This window comes from Ursus americanus, chromosome 7, assembly GCF_024610735.1.
Source record: "Ursus americanus isolate L20-20 chromosome 7, mUrsAme1.1.p, whole genome shotgun sequence".
NCBI lineage: Eukaryota > Metazoa > Chordata > Mammalia > Carnivora > Ursidae > Ursus > Ursus americanus.
The window spans coordinates 50,641,587-50,660,071 of NC_142133.1; the positions used below are offsets into that span (position 1 = coordinate 50,641,587).

At 45.8% G+C, this 18,485-nt stretch overlaps 1 protein-coding gene across 1 annotated transcript in view; it reads right to left on the reverse strand.

The window, feature by feature from the left end:
* MERTK (MER proto-oncogene, tyrosine kinase) overlaps positions 1-18,485 on the reverse strand; it is a 106,137-nt gene that overhangs the window by 60,921 nt on the left and 26,731 nt on the right. Inside the window, exons 2-4 of the mRNA XM_045808937.2 lie at positions 17,136-17,544; positions 6,813-6,913; positions 4,732-4,905 (exon numbers count right to left, since the gene is read on the reverse strand). Of these exons, the coding sequence (XP_045664893.2) occupies positions 4,732-4,905; positions 6,813-6,913; positions 17,136-17,544 (684 nt within the window). The remainder of the gene's footprint in view (positions 1-4,731; positions 4,906-6,812; positions 6,914-17,135; positions 17,545-18,485) is intronic.

Below are 18,485 nucleotides of genomic sequence, written 5' to 3' on the forward strand. Positions count from 1 at the left end.
TTATGTCAGGGTTGGTGACTGGGACAGAGACATCAACTCTCCCCACTTTTATTCTGTATTGTGTTAGAGTCTCAGCCAGTAAAATAAGGAAAGGGACAGAGATAAAAAGACAAGGATTGGATAGGTAGAAGTAAAACTGTCTCTATTTGCAGGTGACATTGTCTACATAAATAAATCTAAGGAATCTACAAAACAAAAACAAAAAAAAACCCTCTTAGAACTAATACATTAATTTAACAAGATTGTAGGATGTAAGATCAACATACAAAAATCCATTTTTTTCCTATATACTAATAGTAAACAATTGGGAAATGAATTCAAATGTGCTACTACTAGTATCAACAATATAAAATATATACAAATAACTTTAACAAGTGACATATAAGACCTCTACATCAAGCACTATAAAAAACTGCTGAGAGAAATTAAAGAAGACCTAAATAAATGGACAGAGTGTGTTCTTGGATTGGAAGTCTCTATTATTAAGATATGATCTCCCCCTAAATTGATCTATAAATTCAATACGATTGCAAACAAAATCACAACAGACTCTTCTGCAAAAGCTGTCAAGCTGATTCTAAGATTTTTATGAGAATAGGCAAAAACCCGAAGTGATACTTCAATGAAAAGGATCTATGATTGGTCTATAAGCACAAGAAAAAAATGCTAACATCTTTTCTTTTTTTCTTTTTAAGATTTTATTCATTGATTTGAGAGAGACAGAGAGAGAGCATAAGCAGTGGGGAGGGACGGAGGGAGAGGGAGAAGCAGACTCACCATTGAGCAGGGAGCCCAATATGGGGCTCAATCCCAGGACCCTGAGATCATAACCTGAGCCAAAGTCAGACACTTAACCAACTGAGCCACCCAGGCTCCCCACTAAAATCTTTTCTAAATCTAATTTTAAATTTGACATTAGGGAAATGAAATGTAAATTTAAAATGTACCATTGCATATCCACTAGAATGTTTAAAATGAAAAAAAACCCTCACCATATCAAATGTTGGCAAGGACACGGAGAAAGCAAGGAACACTCATCCACTGTGGCTAGGAATATAACTTGGTACAACTTCAGAACACAGTGTAGTGGTTTCCTAGTTTTTGATCCAGCACTTCTCCCAGGTATGATCCAAGACAAAATGGAAACATGTCTCCCCAGAGCCTTGCACACGAGTATCTGCAGCTCCTGTATTTGTCATAGCCAACAGCCACAAACACCCCAATGTTCACCACACACACAGATAGAACAGAGCACATCCATTCCATAAGCACTATTGGCAATAACAACATACTACTCACAGGTCAACACGAGTGAATCCCAAAAACATCACGTTGAGGGAAAGAAGCCTGACACAAAAGAACATATCCTTTATGTTTCCACTTATTGAATGTTCACGACCCAGCAAACTAATCATGATGACAGACATCAGAACACCATCGCCTGTGAAAGGTGGGAGCTGATGGGAAGGGGGCATGACGGGACGTTCTGAGGTGAGGGCAATGTTCTGTGTCTTGACAGAAGTGGTGGTGTCTACATTTATCAAAACTTACTGAGTTGTGCATTTAAGTTCTATAAACCTAATTGTATGATTGTATGTCAGTTTCACCTCGATGAAAACAAATCTTTTCTTATGGGACTTCAGAGCCACCATCCTAGAAAGGGTGGGGTGTAGTTTTCAAATGGACTTTGGGTTTTTCAAATTATTTATTTTTATTTTTTATTAAAAAATTTTTTTAAATTTAAATTTTAGGTAGTTAACATACGGTGCAATATTGGTTTCTGTAGTGGAATTCAGTGATTCATCCCTTACATACAATGCCCCGTGCTCATGATAACAAGTGCCCTCTTTAATGCCCATCACCCATCTAGCCCATTCCCACCCACCTCCCTCCAATAACCCTCAGTTTGTTTTCTATCGTTAAGAGTCTCTTATGGCTTGTTTCCCTCTCTCCTTTTTTTCTCTTCTTCCTTCACATATGTTCATCTGTTTTCTTTCTTATATTCCACATATGAGTGAGATCTTATGGTATTTGTCTTTCTCTAACTTATTTCACTTGGCATAATAAACTCTAGCTCCACCCATGTCATTGCAAATGGCAAGATTTCATTCTTTTTTTTTTTTAAGATTTTATTTATTTATATGTGAGAGAGAGAGAGAGAGAGAGAGAGAGCACAAGCATGGGCAGGGGCAGGGACAGGGACAGAGGGAGAGGAAGACGGAGAAGCAGACTCCTTGCTGGGCAGGGAGCCCAATGCAGGGCTCGATCCCAGGACCGTGAGATCATGATCTGAGCAGAAGGCAGACGCTTAACCAACTGAGCCACCCAGGTGCCCCAAGATTTAATTATTTTTGATGGCTGAGTAATATTCCGTGTGTGTGTGTGTGTGTGTGTGTGTGTGTGTGTGTGTGTGTGTGTCTATACCCCACATCTTCTATATCCATTTATCAGTGGACATTTGGGCTCTCTCCATGGTTGATTATGTAGGAGAAGATATTTGCAAATGACATCTGATAAAGGGTTAGTATGCAAAATCGACATAGAACTTATCAACCTCAACACCCAAAAAATAAATATCCCAGTTAAGAAATGGGCAGAAGACATGAATAGACACTTTCCCAAAAAAGACATCCAGATGTCTAAAAGACACATGAAAAGATGCTCAACATCACTCAGCATCAGGGAAATGCAAATCAAAACCACGATGAGATACCACTTCACACCGGTCAGGATGGCAAAAATCAACAACACAAGAAACAAGAGATGTTGGTGAGGATGCAGAGAAAGGAGAACTCTCTTCCACTGTTGGTGGGAATGCAAGCTGGTGCAGCCACTCTGGAGAACAGTATGGAGGTTACCCAAATTGACTTTGAATTAAGAAGTAGCTTATCAACTCCTTGGAGAAACTCAAAGACAATTCAGATGGAGGCAGAGAAAACCATAATATTCCTTGTGGAGTCAGGAGTTAGGAAAGTGAACCGGAGATAAAACTGAGGGGTTGGCATTCACTTGCTGGTCTGTTGTCACCATGAATATTCAGTGAGTGCTACTATGAGTCAGGCACTGCCTTGGGACAGACAAAGTCCTTGTCCTTGCTGAGCATACAGTCTCTGAGAAGACAGACAAGGAGGCTAGGCAAATAAACGGGTGATGATAGACTATGACGAGTGCAATGATGGCGTCCACAAGAACATATGACTGGGAGTCAATAAAGAGGTGGGGAAGACCTAGAATAGCTGAATGACCAGTGCAGGCTTCCCAGAAGAAGTGATATTTGAGTTGTGTCATGGGACGAAGGGCAGGTGGAAGAACACTGAAGGCAGATAGAAAAGAGAATGCAAAGGTCCTGAGGCAGGAAGGAGGGCCACATGTGTGAGGAAATGACAGACAATCAGGGTGACTGGTATTTAATAAGCAGGGACGAGAAGGTGGGGTGGGGTTGGGTTGGAGGGTTGGGTGGGGTTGGGTTGGAGAGTTGGGTGGTGGCCTGGGCACACAGGGCCAATGGCAGGGGCAGGAATGACTCTGAGTGACAATCTAAGACAATGGGGAGCCACTGAGGAGGATGGAATCGAGTGGGGACAAAGCTGGAAGCAGAAACCCCTTAGGGAGGTCCTGCACTGGTGTTGGCGAGAGCCGGCAGTGATGTGGAGCAGGGTGCTGCAGTGTGGGTGGAGAAAACACAGACTCGGGAAGCAGAATGGGCAGAACTTGCTGATGCATTCGATGTGAAAAATGGAAAAGAGGAAGGATGGGCTGATGGTGATATCATTTACTAAGATGGGGAATTCTGGGGCAAAATATCTGCGGGGGAGGTGGATCAAGAGTTCATTTTAAGATGCCTGTGCCCCAGCAAGTGAAAATGCCAGGGAGGGAGTTGGGTACATGAGCCTGAAGCTCAGAAGATACAAAGCTCAAGGCCACCATCACACAGACCCTACTGAGGCTGGGGACGTAGAGGAACTCCCCCAGGGGGGAGTGTCTCAGAGTGAAAAGCAGCGGGTCCAGGAATGTGGCTGTCAAGGGCAGGGGAGGAGCCCTGGAGTGGGATGGAAGCCAGGAAGACTGTTTCCAGAAGTTCGCCCCTGTGTTCCCAGTACCTAAACAGCCTCTGGCATACAGCACTCCCTCACAACACAGTCACTGAAGGCATGAAGAAAGGAAGGGTTCGGGGGTGGCACCCTTGCCAGATGTTGCTGAAAGATGCCATGAGAGAAGCCAAAGGGGAGCCCGGTGGCTTTAGCAGCGCGGGCAACAGCAAGGGCGGGGACTCCAAGAGCATCGTCAGGGGAGTGCCGGGAACAAAGCTTCCATGCAGATGGGAGTCAAGATGCCCACTGACTGTCAGTGTGGTCAGGATCCCACAATGACTCAATCATCCCACAACAGCTCCCGTGACCAATGCAGTTCCTTGCTGTCAAACCTCACATCAGTGGTCTTCACATCGGTGGTTCTTGAAGTCTAAGAGCTGCCAGGCCAGCAAAGGCCCGGCTGCAATGGGAGGTGTGAGTAGGGCTCCTGCTGCCAGGCTCAGGAGTCCGGCCACTCTGCTCACTGAAGCACAGGCACCCTTCAGGGCATTCACCCAGCTCCGTCTCCACGTCCCCGGCCACCTCAGCTGCCACCCCTCTGTTTCATTGTCTTCTACTACGCCAGCAGTGGGCACCAAACTTTTGATCCCTTCCACTGTTTGAGAGAAAACAACAAAGAAATCACACGACACAGACTTACCAGGAACGGTCAGAACAGAGGGGGACTTTTCTGGCTGTTCATTAACACGGCTGCTGTTCTGAACCCAGAAAATGTTGACAGGCTCAGGAGGGCCCACGGCTTGACAGGTGAGGTTGAAGGCTGTGTTTCTTGTGACATTCATGCTCTCGGGCTGTCTAGTAAAGTGAGGAAGTCCTGCGGAGAGAGTTCAGTGAAAGAATGTTTTGGATCCACAAGTAAGCCAGTGCCCCAAGGGGAGTGGAAACTGTTCTGGAACTTGGCAATAGATTTCTTTATAAACCACTCAGGTCTGAAATGGCCAGTTTTCACCTTCTGAAAGTTGGCTGAGAAAGAAAAGAAGCCAATTCCTCCCCGACTAGCTCCAGCCGGCTTTCTAGGATACTTTCCCAAAGGGGTTGTGATGGTGATTCAGAACCGGTTTTACCAGGAGGGAGGCCTGGCAGTGTTGAAATCAGGTGTTGCTCAGACTCCTGGGAGAGGCTGGCATGTGTTCAGAACTCTTTCCCAAAATACACACAGAGTAGAAACAAAGCCACATAATAGGTCCGCCTGTTTTTGAGGACAATCTACTGTGTGTGACACTTTAATATGCGTGATAATGAATTTTAAAATCTGTACACTTGTGCAGGGCTGGATGCTTTTCAAACTACACTCTCATGAGAACAGTGTAGACACAGTTACATAGTTATAATCCTAAGAGCTTTGACTGTAATTCAGAATTGAGGCCATAAGGAAGGGAACTTTAGAAATATCTCAGAGGAAGCCAGTTAATACTCATTTATGGCATGTGCCAAAAAATTAACAGGTCAAGGACTTAAACTGTGTTCTTTTGGGACTGGGAACTCACAGATCTGGTCCCAGAAGGAATGATGTGGGAGTGGCAAATGGGATTCTTTTTTCCTGTTTCAAAGTTTTGCAAAAACTCCATTTGGACTTAACGTGTTCCTGCCCTGGGCAGTTCCTGGCCAACCCCTAGGGGTTCTGACAAGTTAAATGTCCTCTTAATATATTTCCAAGATGAACAGCAAAGATAGGAACACTACCATCCTGACCCCACCCGCAGGCTGATGTTGACATAACCCTGAGGAGGCTTAGCTGTCCAGCCTGGGATGCGCCTAGAACAAAGCTCTCAAGGAGGCTCTTCTGAGGGCTCCGTCCCTCAGGCCTCCTGCAGCATTAGTGGGTATGAGGTTTAGGTTTGCAAAAGAATGGGTAGCAGAGCAGCCTTTCAGCAGGAGATGGTTCTAGTTGAACTTCCCTGAATAGCCGATCACCTGCTTTAAAGCCTGTGGGGAGGAGGGTCAGGGAAAGTACATAAGAAAGGTGTTTGGATGCTTTTGTTGGCAGGGGTTCTCAAAAAGCTGGGATGCAGGGCCCTGGAGGCAGCCTGTGGGCTGGTGAGGAATGATCACCTGTGGTGATTATAGAGGTGCCACCTCCTTGAAGCCTGATAGGCTCTGTCATTGCAGAACCAGTCATGCACACCCGGAGACCCGGGGCCTTAGGACCTGGGCTCACACTTCCCATTGCAGTTCAAGTTCCTTGAGGGCAGAGACTGCCTTCTCCTAGTCCATGTCTCACTTTGTATCCCCAAGGAGCCCATCTCATGTCATGTCATGGAACTGCACTGAACCATGTACCCAATAAATCCTAGGGCCCCAAATGAGTCCCAGATGGAGCTGCTGACCCAGTTCGGGAAAACCGCTCACACTCCGAGGCAAATCGCCACTAGACCACGTGAGTGGTATCTGACACCAACACTGAGAACTGGATAGTGGAATGCATTTCGCTTCCAAAAAAAAGTCTCCAGGTTTCTAAACTGTAAAAAACCTGAGGACAAGAAAGTCCATAATCCGTTTTTCTCTCAGCCCTATTGCTAAGGATAGAGCTAAAACTCTGAGAATCGAATTCGTGTCATACATTCATTATTACCTGAAGTCTCAAAAGAGGACCACCTTGTAAAATTTCAGTGCTTATGAATTTGCAAAGTTTGCATACACAGTTATAAATGGGCACACCAAATTTTGGAGTTTTATATGCAAAGCAATTAACACAGGGCACTCTGTGGCCTCTGGACTTACCTTGCACCTCAATGTAGATGGGGTCAGACACAATCTCTTCGTTGTTTATTTTCATCTTACAGATATAAGAGCCGTTGTCTGAACGCTGCACGCTGGTTATGCTTCAGAGAAAACACACAAAGATATTTACAGTGACTACACTTTGAGTTCCTGTTATAGGAACAGAACATTCTTCAACTTCTTTATCATATGCTGTCTCAATCCTTATGTGTCAACATGGCTAGGTCATGGTACCTAGATATTTGGTCAAACATTACTCTAGATGTATTTTTTAGGTGCGACTAACATTTAAATCAGTAGACTCTGAGTTAAGATTACCCTTCATAACATGGGTGGACATCATCTGGTCAACGGAGGGCCTTATGAACAAAGACAGAGGTCCTCCAAGGAAGAGGGAATTCTTTTTTTTGTTTGTTTTTTAAAAGATTTTATTTATTTATTTGACAGAGACAGAGAGAGAGGGAACACAAGCAAAGGGAGTGTGAGAGGGAGAAGCAGGCTTCCCGCCGAGCAGGGAGCCCAATGCAGGGCTCGATCCCAGGATCCTGGGATCACGACCTGAGCCGAAGGCAGACGCTTAACGGCTGAGCCACAGGCACCCCAGGAAGAGGGAATTCTCCCTCCACACTGCCTTTGGACGCAAGACTGCAATGCCAACTCTTCCCTGGGTCTCTAGACGATGCCCTGTACATTTCAGATTTGTTAGCACCCACAATCACGTTAGTCAGTTCCTTAAAATAACTTTCTCTCGTTCCCTTTTTGGTTCTGTTTCTCTGAAGAAGCATTACTAAAGCATGTGCTGTCACTCATCTTGTCTTCAATGGTAGCTTATATACCAGGGTTCTCTACACTGGGGTATTGGCCCATCAAGGCATTCTGCAAATTTGTAGGGTTATTTTAGGTGGGCACAAAAACTAGGGGGCACCATGGCTTTTAGGTGCCAAGAGCAACTTTTAGGGGTCAGGGGCAACCGTTCCATATCCCAGATGACTTTCTGTGACTAGAACCCAGTTCCATTTACATACACACAAAGAATTTAGCCTGGTTTTATATTCACCTAATTTCCCATGGCTACAATTACGTGAAAATGGGGGCCACTATCCCTTTGTGCTGTTTGGAACTTGGCCATGACTCAGATCTACTGACAGCACCTCTCCATTTGTGGCTGCCATGTGTGTGGGGACGTGACTGGGTGCCAGTCTCTGGGTGCTCTTTGCTCTCTCTTGGAGTGGTCATGCCTGGCATTTACACATTCACATTCATATTATTTCGTTATAGATAACCTTTCGTTTTCCTTATACTACAGTTTGAACACTTCATGTTGTAAAGTATCTGCTATAAACAGGCAGCCTTGGTTCTAAGAGCTTGAGAATCCTGCTTTCCACCCTTCCAGCATGTTTACAAGCAGGAAGTTACACGATACCCGTCCTTTGCTGGGGGTGGGAAGGGGCGAAGGAATGAGGAACTCTTTGAAATGCTCGCAGACACTGTCCAAGAGAGGACACCTTCCCTGGCCCAAAGATGCTGATTTCTTCTACACTGCTCATCAGACAGAGCAAAGGTCATGGCGAGAGGAAAAAAAGTAAAAGAAGAAAACCATGGAGGGGTCCATCCTCCTTTCCAGCACCTTGCTCCCTGTTACAACTTACTTATCCCAAAGCAAAATAAAGTCCTTGTCAAGGGCTGAAGCTTAATGCTTAAAAGAGACCAGGAATCTGGCAAGGTGTGAGGGGACGCCATCCTGGCCCATGGGTCCCACAGGTGACAGGCGGCAGCTGCCAGGATAAACACAGCACGGGGCATCAGGAGTCAGTCTGCCACAGGGAGGTACTTAGGCCTGGAGGCTGAACACATGTTTTTAGAACAAACGCGGAATTTTTTTTTTTTAAAAGATTTTATTTATTTGACGGAGAGTGAGAGAGAGCACAAGCAGGGGGAGCAGCAGGCAGAGGGAGAAGCAAACTCCCCACTGAGCCAAGAGCCCAATGTGAGGCTGGACCTGAGCCGAAGGCAGATGCTTCACTGACTGAGCCACTCAGGCGCCCCAAGAACACTTTAAATTACAATTTCTCCCCAACAAGGCCATTTTGCAGCTCTCTTTCAGCTTCTGATTAGCAGAGTAACTAAAATATATGTTAAGAATGGTGTCAATCAGCGGCGCCTGTGTGGCTCAGGCGGTGAAGCGTCTGCCTTCGGCTCAGGTCATGGTCCCAGGGTCCTGGGATAGAGCCCACGTTGGGCTCCCTGCTCAGTGGGGATTCTGCTTTTTCCTCTCCCTCTGCTGCTCCCTCTACTTGTGCTCTCTTGTTCTCTCTCTCAAATAAATAAATAAAATCTTTTAAAAAACCCAACAAACAACAATGGTGTCATTCAGAACTAGAACCAGAGCTGCTTGGTTTAACACTACCTCCTTATTATTTCCAAGACCAAATAACGTGACTCTCACCTGTCACTTGCATTTCCCGATGTGTCACTCTGAGCAGCGCCCCACTGACTTAGAATACTCTGTCTTCACCTTTCCCCTCATTCCCATGTAGGAGTGATATAATTTTGGAATTTCACCTAATGAATGAATGCTGGACTTGGGAAGGACTCGAGGGCAAAGAAAGGCCAGACCTCTCCATGCTTTAGGGCAGGAGCAAAGGTCACAATGTCTAGAGGTCACTAGGATAACATGGGAAGAGACCTAACAGGACACATATCTCCAAATAAGGGCCTAGTCAATCCTCTTCTGATAAATCTCCCTGAATGTCATGGTGGCAGGAGGAAAGAAGGAGAGAAGCATGCGTCTAGAATGGCGCCCTACCCATCACGAGTATCAGCTCGTAACTGAAGGGGGCACTCTGCTCTTGGCAGCTCCTGAAGATTCTGCATGGCTGACCAGTCTAGTCTTCTTTGCAGTTCCAAAAAACTACCAGGGTCATGGCTACTGAAGAGCGGGGTCCTTTCCGTATATTTCACAAGTTCACTTTAGAAGTGGTGTCATTTTCTTGAGGCAAGACCCAGGGGGCTGGACTGATGATGAGATCTGACAGGCTGAGGACAGCCGTGCCTTTGAAGATGTGGCTCTGGCTCGGGGTCTGGGACCCCGGCGCTGTAGCAGGCTTGCCGCATGACTTAGGGAGCCAGGGACCACAGTGAAAGTGAAGGCCACAGAGGGACACAGGGCAGAGCCCCAGGAAGACAGCTCAAGGATGCAAAGTACATCTGTGCAGGGGCCCCAGGGAACTGAGAAACCATCAGGCATAAGTAAGTTTAGTAACACAGCTTGGGCTGCAGAAATCAGATGCAAAAGGCACAAAAGTCTAAGAGTACCTACCTTAAACCAATCAGCAAGGCAGGAAAATTCAGGCCAGGAGTAGAAAAGGAGAGTGCAAAGGGAACATGATCAAAACTTTGTCTTTAGTCATTCATATCAGGAAGAGGTGATCAGTCATCTGGGGAGAAGGGCTAGTGCCTGCATTAATTAGCAAGTCCAGATCTATCTTACTTAGAGCACAGGAAAGATTTTCCACAAATAGTTCTACTTGTTGCCTCCCAGACAAGCAAGTAAAGGCAGCCGTGGGGAAGGCAGGGAGGGCGTGAGGTGCAGACAGGAGCGGTTGTTCCCAAGCTCCTCCTTCTCCCTAAAGGAAACAGCAGGCAGTCTCTGGAGGCTCCCCAGCAAAGGCTCTGAGCTCAGAATAGCAATCTAGGCGTTCCAACAACTGAGTAAGTGTTCCAGAAAGGACACAGGAAGGGGAGCATAACTGAAGAAAATGCCCCAGAACTGGAGATCCAGGTCTTTCCTAACCAGGCCCCCAGGTGGGCAGCACAGTGGGAGAGAAAAGACCCACTAAGGGGCTTCGCCAGGGAATGTCACCACTCCAAGATAAAGTGGAGGTCCCAGAAGCTTCCAGAGAGAATTAAAGCAGCACCACACTTGAATCAGAACAGCACCACACTCCTCAAGAACAAACCTGCGAGCGAAAAGATCTATCAATGACTTCCAAACGACAACAGGAAGTTATTTTCCTTTTGAATTCTGTATCCAGCCAAACCAACTCAAGGTGAGGGCAGAAAAAATAATGGTATTTTCAGACATACAAACTCCACGCCAGTGGAGGGTGGGCTCCGTGCCAAAGTGAGGGAGCAAAGGCCAAGAGGCGGGGTTGGGGGCGGGGTATGTGGAACCTGGGGCTCCTGGAGGAAAAGGGAGCGACAAGTGCCCCCGCAATAGGAGCAAAGAGGACTGAGCTGTCCCCCAGAGCTGGGGGGCGCGCTGCCCAGACTGGAGCAGGAGGAGGGACAGCTCCAGGACAGGCAACTCCTAGGGAAAAAATCAGGCCTGGTAATTGCATCACTTTGCGAGAAGATGGTTGTAGAGTTCAGGGACAAATGAGAGATTGATACATAGAAAATTAAGCAAACTAACCAATAAGGAAGCTCTTAAATTGAGGAAAATCAAAAAGCTATAACGCAGGAAGAAGTAATCACAGCCTACGACATGACTGAGCTGAGAACAGTATTTACAGAGCCACAAAAAACGTTGAGTCCTTGGGTATCGATTTAACCAGCGCTGGAACATTTTATTAGATGAACTCTGGGGCCAGACGCGCGCGCGCACACACACACACACACACACACACACACACACACACACACGACTCATATGGATTGAATATCTCCGAAAGACACTGAAGAAGTGGGTAACCACAGCTCCTGGCTGGAGAAGGGCTGGAGGCTGGAGCAGAAGAGAGGATTTATGAATGGTTGGAGCATTTTTACCATGTGTACGCATCGCTTCAAAGAAGGTGTAGAAATCGTGTCAGATTGTGGTCAAATACAAACGTCTGAACCAGGGAAAACCAAAGCCACCGCATGGACTCAGCCACCGCGTCTAGACAGGAACCACCTGGACAGAGCCACAGGGCCAGCAGCTGCCAAAGCCCATCAGAGCAGCCCCAGGGCCAGCTGCAAGGCCACACAGAGCCTCCCTGTCCACAGCCCTCTCATGGCTACACTGCCTTCCTCAGGAATGGCTCTTCGGGAGCAGCTAAGTTCCACAGCTTTCTTAAAAGAAACACAAAAAAGAGCAAAGACTGCACAATTCCACTTATATGAGGTACCAACAGTAGTCACAGTCACAGGGAAAGAAAGTAGAAGAGAGGTCACCAAGGACTGGGGGAAAAGGGGATGAGGAGTTAGGGTTTAATGGGCACGGAGTTTCCCTTTGGGAGGATGAGAACGTTCTGGGCATGGATGGTGGTGAGGGCTGCACAACAGCGTGAATGTACTTAATGCTGCTGAACTGGACACTCGGAAAGGGTTACACTAGTACATTTTAGCCCATGTATATTTTACCACCATAAAAAAATTAAGAATGAAAAAATTGTTTAAAGAAGTCCAAGTTTTAGAAAGCAATAAAGTCCTTCCAGCTTAAGCTACAGACAACTAAGCTAGAATTTCATTCCCAGTGGGGAATCCTGAGGCTACATAGAAAACTTATCAAATCCTTTTCCTTGGCCACAAATTACCTCAATAAACTGAATCTGCAGGGCCCGGCCGCCTACAGGAACAGCAGCTTTTGTTTTTGCTTGAGAACTGGTCTCCCCAGTCTTCGGGTCTGATGGCTGGTGCCTGCCTGGAGTGCTTTACCCCACCAGCGAGTGTTTCCACCTAGGCCAGAGAGCTCCTTGTGCCCTGTGCCAGACTGTAGAGCTAACTGTGTATCCCCAAAATTACACCCTCTTTTAGAGACTCCAGGAAAACACCCTGGCTATGCAGCATCCTCGAATCTGGACAAATGGATGGATGAGCTGTGGTTTCAAGTTGGAATCAGGCACAAAGGATGCAGCATAACAGTCGCAGAGCCAAGGGGGTGGCCCAGCCCGGTGAACTTAAGTCCTGCAAAGGAGAAAAACTAGAAGCTCTGAGCTGCACACCACCCAGGACCAGGTCAGGAATGTGGGGTGTGCAGGGTGGGGTGCAATTTTCAGTATTAATCACCACGCCATTAATTAGGAATACCCCAACCCACCCACAGACACTGAGCGCCTCCTACACCTATAATAGATATAAGTGAAAGAGGAAAAAATGTGAATTATTAGCACAGAATGGACCCAGCTCAAGAGGACATCTGGACTTGAAGTACCCCTGGACCTTGGCATCTTGAAAATAGTTTTTAAGGTTTTCCCTTTATAATTTTATTTACGTTCTTCTATATGTGCTTCTGTTTTATAACAGCAGGTTACAGTGGCATACAGCAGCAATTAAAATATTTTGAAGACTAAATAATACAGGATGGGGCGCCTGGGTGGCACAGCGGTTAAGCGTCTGCCTTCGGCTCAGGGCGTGATCCCGGCGTTATGGGATCGAGCCCCGCATCAGGCTCCTCCGCTATGAGCCTGCTTCTTCCTCTCCCACTCCCCCTGCTTGTGTTCCCTCTCTCGCTGGCTGTCTCTATCTGTGTTAAATAAATAAATAAAATCTTTTTAAAAAAATAAATAAATAATACATTAAGTGAATGAAACGAGATACATAATCGTCTGTGTCATGAAATACCAATTTCGTTTCAGGAATATTAAATTTATATGTGCTTGGAAAAGTTTCCTCGGGGTTGTGGGCCACAGTTTCTCTTTATGTGTTTGGTATTTTCTAAGTATTTAACAAAGTATATATATTACTATTAAAACAACTTTGAAATATATACATACAGAAACTAAGACCGAGCAGTTTCTAAAATCTCTCCGGAACACTGTCATTCGTGATGTTAAATCTCCTTTAGTCTTTCCCAAGTAGGTGGGACTTGTACTTAAATGCACATGAACTTCTTCTATCATTTCCACCCCGACTCCCATCCCCAGTTTCAACAAACTGAGGTTTGACTGAAAGATGAGATGCCAGGTCTTCTCCCCTGATTTCCCCTCCAAGGCCAAGTCTATAATCTGTAGGAAACACTACCTTAACATATTAACACTACCTCAGAACTTCTGCTCCTGACGTTAGGTTCTCCCTTCCCCCCTATCCTTCTCACAGGCACACGCAGGACACAGACCAGGGCTACCCTCCTTGTCTCAATGTCCAGACACTCATTCAGGTAGTTGTTCACCCAATAAGGTGCCTGCAAACACCTTCATGAGCGAGGCTGGCTGTTTTTATAACTAGTGGGCAGTTGCCTATGTGGTGATTTGGAAAAAAAAAACAACTCTACTCCTTGTGTCTAAAATTATGTCACCAGTGAATGTGAATGCTTTCCTTAGTGTAAATTACTTTATCACGGCCTTTTCTTCCTTTGGAAGGGAGAGGGCACCATGACGGCATCAGGCCACCATGGAAAAGACGGGGGGTGGGGTGGAAGCAATGGAAGGAATACGAGGGGAAAGCGCCACAGCCTTAAGTATGCGCACAACCTAACACACACCTTTGAGCGGAACGGGTCTTGTTCTAGGGTCAAAGACCAGACCTGTTTTCTGAAAACTCTTGTTTTCAGAATGGGGCATTTGGAAGTGTAAGTGTGGGGTCTCCCTGATGTAGAAGAGGAAATGTGGAACCAAGAAAGACTAAGAAAGTTAAATCGCATCCACAATCCCGTCAGTCTCTAGCAACTCACAATGGCTTCACAGTTAAAGGATGCGTGCTGGTACAAACTGCTGTGGGGGCCTCAATCTGGAGACCCTATTATTTTCAAATTTCATCTCTTATAATTCTACCTTTTTTTATTGTAACACCTGATACAAAAGTGGCTCCGTGACCTAACTCGAAATGCCTTGTGTTTCTCTCCATAGTTCCTCTGACCCCTGCCAATACACACACATCTGTATTTTGTCCATTCCCTTAAATACATGTGGTCCATACAGGTGTTGTTAATGGCAATTCCAACCAAATTGTAGGCTAATGAATTCCTGATTAAATTCCATACATGGAAAGCCTAGCACTAGTTTTTAATTCTTCACTGCTCCGGGCAACCAAAGATTTGTTTTAGGGCCCATGAGATGCGAAAACAGAAGACACTGCAGGTGTGCATATCAAGCCCTCTGCTTAAGGGTGACAGCTTACTCCCTACTAACCCTGGACAAGTCACCCTACTCACAGGGGCCTCAGGGGCCTCACCTAAAAGATATCAAATTTAAAGGCTCCAACATCCTTCTCTCCTGCCAAGAAATTACACAGATATTTATAATCCTGATTAAGTCACTATAATTTACTTCTATGAATCACTATATGGCTCCTGGGTCACCTGAACATGACTTCAATACAGCTGAAGAACATTATAATGGTGGACTCGGTCTTGTCCCCAAAGCTACTCATTTCAGCACAGTGTCCACCACTTATAAGAATTCTGAGCACTAAATTTGCTTTATGGCTTAGTTTGGAGGTCAAATAAGATTTTTGTTTCCCCTTCAGAATGAGTTTATGAAAATGAAGCGGAATCCAGGCAAAAGTATAATCTTTTTTCTTAAGTTCTAAAAATATGACCCAGGTCACCTTCTGAACTCTGAAGACACAAATCCAAGATATACCACTATCTACTCTATGTTTAAAAACTCTCCAATTTAGGTCCTTTGAAATCATCTCATGGCCCCCTTGAACACACGTGAAGCTGCTGGTCACATGGTCCAAACCCATCTCTTTGGCAAGAAGGCAGCTCACCCATGGTCTCATGGCTGGCCAGTGGCAGGACCCGTTTAGGACTCCCAGCCCAGAGAGACAGCAGGGCAGTGCTTTCCTCTTAATGATACCTGATGAGCCCAATGTGCCAGCTTTCTGTTTCTTTAAGCCTTTAAACTGCTCCTTAGGGGCACCTGGGTGGCTCAGTTGGTTACGCATCTGCCTTCGGCTCAGGTCATGATCTCAGGGTCCTGGGATCGAGCCCTACATCAGGCTCCCTGCTCAGCGGAGAGTCTGCTTCTCCCTCTGCCCCTTCCCCTGCTCATGCTCTCTCTCTCGCTCTCAAATAAATAATTAAAATCTTAAAAAAAAAAGTAAACCGCTCCTTATTCATTATTAAATGGGGGATCTTACTTCTCTCACTGGAAGCTGTGTCTACGGCATGGTAAGATACCTGCAGCTTGTAGCTGATGCGGAAAAGAATGTAGTCAAACCTCCTGAATGGTCTCAACCTCTGGCTGAGAGTGGCAGCCTGAAGGACCCAGCCAGAGTTTAAATCAACCAATGGAAAGTGTGAAAGCTGTGTTCTTTGCTTTGATGCTAACCAGGCCTATAACTTGGAAAAAATATGAAAAAATAAAATAAATAAAAGGGTACATCTTGTGGAAGTGTTGACACACTGAACTCTGAGTTGTTAGCCTTGTGGTATCTCTGAGGCAGTTTTCTGAAAAGGAAACAAAATGATTCACCAAAAGTGATGACCCTGTCTGGGACTGCCCCCAAGTATCAGGCCAGAGAAAGTGAAAACGTCCCAGATGAAAGAGGGCTCTGCTCGGAGTGGAGGAATCCCAGGGAAAAAGGCACTTGCTCCAACTGCGTGGCTGTGACCTCATTTTGAGCTTTCAAGGACCACAGGTCCACTGAACTCTAAAGCTGTACGGGCAAGGAGGCTCTGACTCAAAAACAAACAAAACGAAAAACCCAAACCCCTCCTGGCTAAAGAGGAGAGAGTAGAGAATAAAAAAGGGATGGGGGAGAAGAGAAGCAGCTGGCTCACCGTCTGCAGTACGCTGAAAATACGATGACGCAATCCTAGGGACAATGAATTCTTCCAGATACACGTGCTGACTTGGCTTAGCCCTGTCACAACCCCCAGCGCATTCGGCTGGCCCCTGCCAAAACATAGTGGAACACGGAGACGGTGCCCCACGTGGCTGAAGGTCTGTCTCATTTCTCCAGCCTTTAGACTTTCCACCTTCTTCCCACCCCAATAGGCATGAGGGCTATGTCAACACCATGATCTGCAAGAGCAGGGGGTGCTGGGGACAGGTGGAAGAGACAGGGGATAAGGCAAATGAGAGGGATGGGAATGTGTTCAAAGCTCCATGCCCACGGGGTGATTAAGATGTCTCCTCACATGGGGTAAGAAATACTGTTCCTACTCATTGGGAGAGCTCTTGAGTCAAGCGGGACTTGACATGACTTGTAGGTCGGTGGGGGGAGGTGGTTCCCCAGAATGCAGAGCCTCTGATAATAAACAGTTTCAGTGGGGCCAAGATCAACATAAAAGAGATCAACAATACAGACTGTCAGCTGTTAATCCACACTCTTAATGCACCAGGAGGGTTGCTCACACAGAAAACAAATTTTTTTTTTTTAACTTATGAGGTTTTTGCTTTTGAATCACAAATAACATAACAACATTAAAAAAAGAAAGGAAGAAAGAACACATACCTGAAGGAGGCGATTATTGCTGTGACTTCGTCATCCGGATAAAACTGCGTAATGGCATGATGTGCCCCAAGCAACTCCTTCCCATCTTTCCACCAAGAAATAACTGCAATGTCCTGGTACATATTAGGTATATTGATGGAGCAATTGAACTTGACATCTTTATGTTCAGAAAGTATTATGTGGCCAATTGTATGATTAAATGCAAGAGGCGGTAGGAGCTTTGACCCAGCAGAGGTCACCCTGGGATGGGCTGCATTCCCTGTATGCGGTCGTCCGGGCTGGGGTGGTGAAGACGTCAAGGCAGGCTGGTACCCACTGGTGTGAGGAAGGGAAAATGGCGTGTGGTCAGCTTGCAGGCCTCCTGGCAATGGGGGGTCAGGCTTGGTTGCTTCCCTCACCTCTGCAACAGCTGCAAAACAGAAATCTGATTTTTAGCCTTTTAAATAATGGAGTTTTCCAAACAGGTTCCCAATCTCTAAGGCCACGATGAGATAGAACTGGGGTATCCTCAGTGTCCTCAGAAAGCATGAAAAGAATGTATTCAACACACGTCTGGACGTATATTCTCATTCACAAGTTCATTCATCCGTTCACTTACCTCCTAAAGAAGGTTTAAGAAGTAGAACTCACCCCAACAAAAATTGTTTCCTTTATTTTATTTTATTTTTATTTTTTTTAGAGAGAGAGAGAGCACGCACGAGCACAAGAGGGGGTGGGGGGAGGAGAAGAGGGAGAGGGAGAGAATCTTAAGTATGCTTCATGCTCACCACGGAGCCCAATGCGGGGTTCGATCTCACGAACCTGAGATCATGACCTGAGCTGAAATCAAGAGTCGGACACTTAACCAACTGAGCCACCCAGACACCCCCTCAAAAATTGTTCACTTTTCTTTTTTTTAATTGAGATATAATTGACATACTATATTAGTTTCAGGTGTACAACATAATGATTTGATATTTGCATATATTGCAAAATGATGACCATAATAATTTCGTTAGCTTAGCTGACTACCATCACAACGCATAGTTACAAAATTTTTTTTTCTCGTGACGAGAACTTTAAAGACCTACTCTCTTAGGTAGAGAGTAGACAGTAGAGCATTTTGGTTTTTTTACAATACAGTATTGTTAACTAGTCACCATACTGTACATTACATCGCCAGGACTTCTTTATTTTATAACTGGAAGTTTGCACCTTTGACCACCTTCACCCATTTCCCAAAATTGTGACTCATTCAAAGTCCTTCATGCCCAACTCAGCAGCATGGCAGGAAGGGGACGGCACCTGAGATCTCTTTTCTCACTGTGTTCTCAGTCACAGACTGTGTCACAAATTTGACCAGTGGTCTTG